The following is a 3977-nucleotide window of genomic DNA, read 5'->3' on the forward strand; positions in this document are numbered from 1 at the left end:
CATGGCATCAAACAACAACAACAAGCCGGATGTTGGTGTGTGCAGAACCGTGTCGTTACTGTTTAACAAATTAAATCGTGAACGGAGGGGGGGGGGGGGGGGTGCCTGTGTGTGTCTAGAGGTGTGGTAGGCGTTAGTGAATATTTGCTAATCTATAGCTACACCAATACACACTTTTACACAGAATGAATTGGGAAATCATAATAAGGTGAGAGGATGTGATGATGATTCAGTTAAACAAAGGTTGAGACACAGATCATGATGTCATAACTTGTCTGTCTGTTTACTGCAGGGACAAGCTTTTGCCTGTTCAGCGTCCTCACAGATTAGACTCTGGTTTGTTGTTTCATGCTTTGGGACATTTTAGTCATCTTCACAAATAATGATTGTGTTGTTTTAAGCCACATGATGACCAGGTGACATGTAAACAGCGACTGTATAGATAGATAGATAGATAGGTATAGATAGATAGACTTTATTGTCCCCGAAGGGAAATTTGTCTTGTACTCTTGGCTCACTTCTCCAAAAACACAGAAAATACATCAACTGAACATAAAGTATATTTAGAAAACAGTGAGCAAAGTGGGAAATCCTGGCTCTTAACTCAGCTGTGGGTCACATGGGCGTGGTGCTTGTGTAAACTGAGGGGGAATACACACACACACACACACACACACACACACACACACACACACACACACACACACACACACACACACACACACACACACACACACATTCCTGTTTCCATCATTTCAGAGGACATTTCATTCTTACATTAATTTCCTAGTAGACTTAGCCTAACTTTAACCATACCAACTACTTGCCTAATCCTAAACCTTACCCTAACTTTAATATAACTCTAACCCAGCCTTAACTTTAAACCAAGTCTTCACCCTAAATTGAATAACGTTAAAGGGATCTGCTCTTTATCCCCATAAGGGAGGTGAGTCCTTATATGTTTACATCAACAAAACATGAGGAATACCTGGGCCACCCCACCCCACCCCACCCACACACACACACACACACACACACACACACACACACACACACACACACACACACACACACACACACACACACACACACACACACACACTGCAACCTAGCAACATGTGTGTTTACCCTGTAACTATGAACAATGGTAGGCCATTAAGTCAGGCCCTACCCGAGGGGGTGTGTACAGGGATCAGGAGGCTTATGTGATGTTCCAGCCCTGAGTTTAGCCTTCCAGGCAGGCTTTCCTACAGCAGTAAGAGTTCTTCCTACTTTGCTTGGATGGGGAGACCACAACCAGTGCCCCAACCCTAACCCACAGAGTCATACCCTTCCCATTTATGACAAAAACATATGATTGGCAGAGTTTGTGTGTGCCCGCACATAGCCTGTGAAGAAGTACTGCCTGGGAGACCTGATTTTAGAGCAAAGAATATCCTATTTCACCAGACATGAAACACAATGAAAAGAATTTCATGGAAAAACAGTGATGTACTGATCTGTGATGCCCTATAATTTAGGACCTGAGTTTTTCTCCACAGTGCCCTGGGCTGTCTTGCTTAATCAAATCAAACTGGATGGAATTCCACAAACTTTATTCCGTTATATAGCACCCTGTCATCACATGTATCTGCTCATGAATGCTTTATAATGTTGAGAATTGCAACATCAGCTTTGTGAGAGGGGTGTGTTCATGGCTGGAACATTCTGCAGATTCCTCAGGATAACGATAAGAGGGACTTTATCAAATGGAGAGGGAGAGGTTTGTCCTCCCTTTCACACCCAGGGAAGCATGAATTACATAGCGTTGTCACACCTAGTGTCACTGGCAGAGTTGTCAAGAGAGTAATGAGTACACTGTGATCTCTAGAATGAGTTTTGCGAATGCATAAAATGGGAACAAACCAATGGTGGTGGAATTTGCCAAGTATATTCTTAGGATTTCTATTATTTGGGGCTTTTAATAACATGCATACAATGAAAAAACACTCAAAAGGAGGTAGATTTGTATTCACTTTAGGAGAAATGTATGATCACTTTACTATGCACACAATAACCACAACACACAATTCTTGGGTTTGTTCTTCAGTGTATTTAATGGACAAAACTATTTTTTACAAAAACGGGATGCTTTATGGTATCTTCTACTCTCTTATATGCTGTCGCCTTTTACTTCTTTGCCGTCTTCTTCATGTGCATCTGATAGCACTGCTCACAGGCAATGGAAAGTCCAACAACCAGAGAAACAAACTCCTCAAAGTCCACCTGGCCGTCACCGTTTGTGTCCAGGTCCTTCATGATCTTGTCGACAGCAGCAGGGTCCTTCTGAGACTGGTGTGAGAGAGGCATCATGAAGAGAGCTTTAAGTTATACTGCATAATGTGATAACATGTATTTCCTTTTACTCTTTAGGTAACACATGAATTAAATTGACAGATTTATTGGTTCTTTCTCACCTTAAGAAAGTTAGACAGCTCGTTCTCCATCAACTCTCTAAGCTCTCGTCGGTTGAGTGTGCCACTCTTGCCGTCCCTAGAGGCGTAACGGTGGAACACCTTGATGAGGGACTCCATGGATGTTTCCAGTTCTGAAGGCATGGTTGCTGAAGTGTGTTTAGACTGAGGAAGCAAAATGTTGAAATAGAGCAGAAATTGATAAATTTGAACAAAGCACAAGTTTAAAACATGACTCATAGAAGTTATTTTGGCTGTGAGCCTTGAGAAAACTCATCAAGTGACAAAACCATGTTGTGAAACTTATTTATGTATATGAAAGGGCATGAGAGTGCTCAAAAGTCAAGGAGCTCAATGTAAACAGTAGCCTTCCATGGATCACAGGATTTGCTCAATTATTTGTTAAACTTTTGGCAAACATATGTTATGTCTTGGTTGACAAAAAGGTAAGAAACTGTTCAGTCAAAGAGGATAGCGCCTTAGCATTTAGGGAGGATGGGTGGGATGTTGCCCAATGGAGGGGAAGCAACACTTTGCTCTTTGTTCCAATGCCTTGCCCACTGATGAGTAAATACTCATGATATGTGAAAAAATGTCTGCTTAAGCTTAAGTAACCATCACACATAACTGACATGATTTAAATACGAACACAGCACTCAAACTGTTCTTAGCACACTGAACATCCTCACACTCTTGCAGGGTCGCAACAGTTAAAAGGAGAAGTGGGAGGAAAAACAGGCGTTGTGTGTTTCTGTCAGAGGGAATGGAAAACTTCAGCTGAATGAGGGGGAAAAAATGTGCTGAGGCCCAAGATGGTGAATACAATGCAGCAAATGATAGGGGGCCCTAAAATCAACAGAGCACATGCGTGTACATGCAAACAGTCTGACCACACCCTTTACCTACACCATATAGACTCCACTGGGTTCACAGTATAGGAATATGACAGTAAAAGAAAGAATAAGAGAGTAAAATATGATAAAATAAGCAAAAAATAATATTTGTATTAAGTGAATATAAGCAAGATTTATCCTACTAGTGTGTATTAATCTTATAAAAACCTTAAAACAGTTCTTAATTATAGTTAGTTCTGATTGGTAAAAAAAAAAAAGTTCAAATCTTAGACAAAAGAGAGTAAAGTTGGGACAATCATCAATCCAACATGCATCGTTTAAAAAGAAAGAGACACAAAGTCTTTAAAAGAGTCCAGAAAAAGTGTAAAAGAGATTAAAAAACCAAAACATGAACCACCACCAAGAGTAGATTACAAACAGATAATCAAATAATCCATGCCTTTCACAGCCAACACCTGCAGGCGTTATAGGATTTATAAATACTCCAGCTAAATTTGAGCTGCTCCGTTAATTCTTACCGTTTCAGGCTGGGACGGTGTCTGCAGAGGAGAGGTCGGAATGTTCAGAAGTTGTGAATAAGTGCAGCAGAGATTTTTATAGTCGGGCGCCGCCCTGACTGCTGTGGAGTATGAGTCAAGGTTGATATGTTTGATATGGACAGTGGACCCTA

At 41.0% G+C, this 3977-nt stretch overlaps 1 protein-coding gene across 1 annotated transcript; it reads right to left on the minus strand.

Moving 5' to 3' along the window:
* Positions 1-2069: 2069 nt before the first annotated feature.
* s100a10a (S100 calcium binding protein A10a) lies at positions 2070-3977 on the minus strand. Its single transcript, XM_062435902.1, has 3 exons — positions 3826-3977; positions 2457-2618; positions 2070-2331 (listed from the first exon to the last, which is right to left on the minus strand). The coding sequence occupies exons 2-3, from the start codon at positions 2595-2597 to the stop codon at positions 2170-2172; spliced, it is 303 nt and encodes a 100-aa protein (XP_062291886.1). The 5' UTR covers positions 2598-2618; positions 3826-3977; the 3' UTR covers positions 2070-2169.

Source organism: Scomber scombrus, chromosome 16 (genome assembly GCF_963691925.1).
Source record: "Scomber scombrus chromosome 16, fScoSco1.1, whole genome shotgun sequence".
NCBI classification, from domain to species: domain Eukaryota; kingdom Metazoa; phylum Chordata; class Actinopteri; order Scombriformes; family Scombridae; genus Scomber; species Scomber scombrus.

What these genes read in the sequence shown, in the direction of transcription:
- s100a10a (XM_062435902.1), bottom strand. Translation starts at nt 2,597, where the DNA reads ATGCCTTCAGAACTGGAAACATCCATGGAGTCCCTCATCAAGGTGTTC. An exon ending in AGCTGTCTAACTTTCTTAAG is followed by an intron (nt 2,332 to 2,456) that starts GTGAGAAAGAAC and finishes CTCTCACACCAG; the next exon opens with TCTCAGAAGGACCCTGCTGC.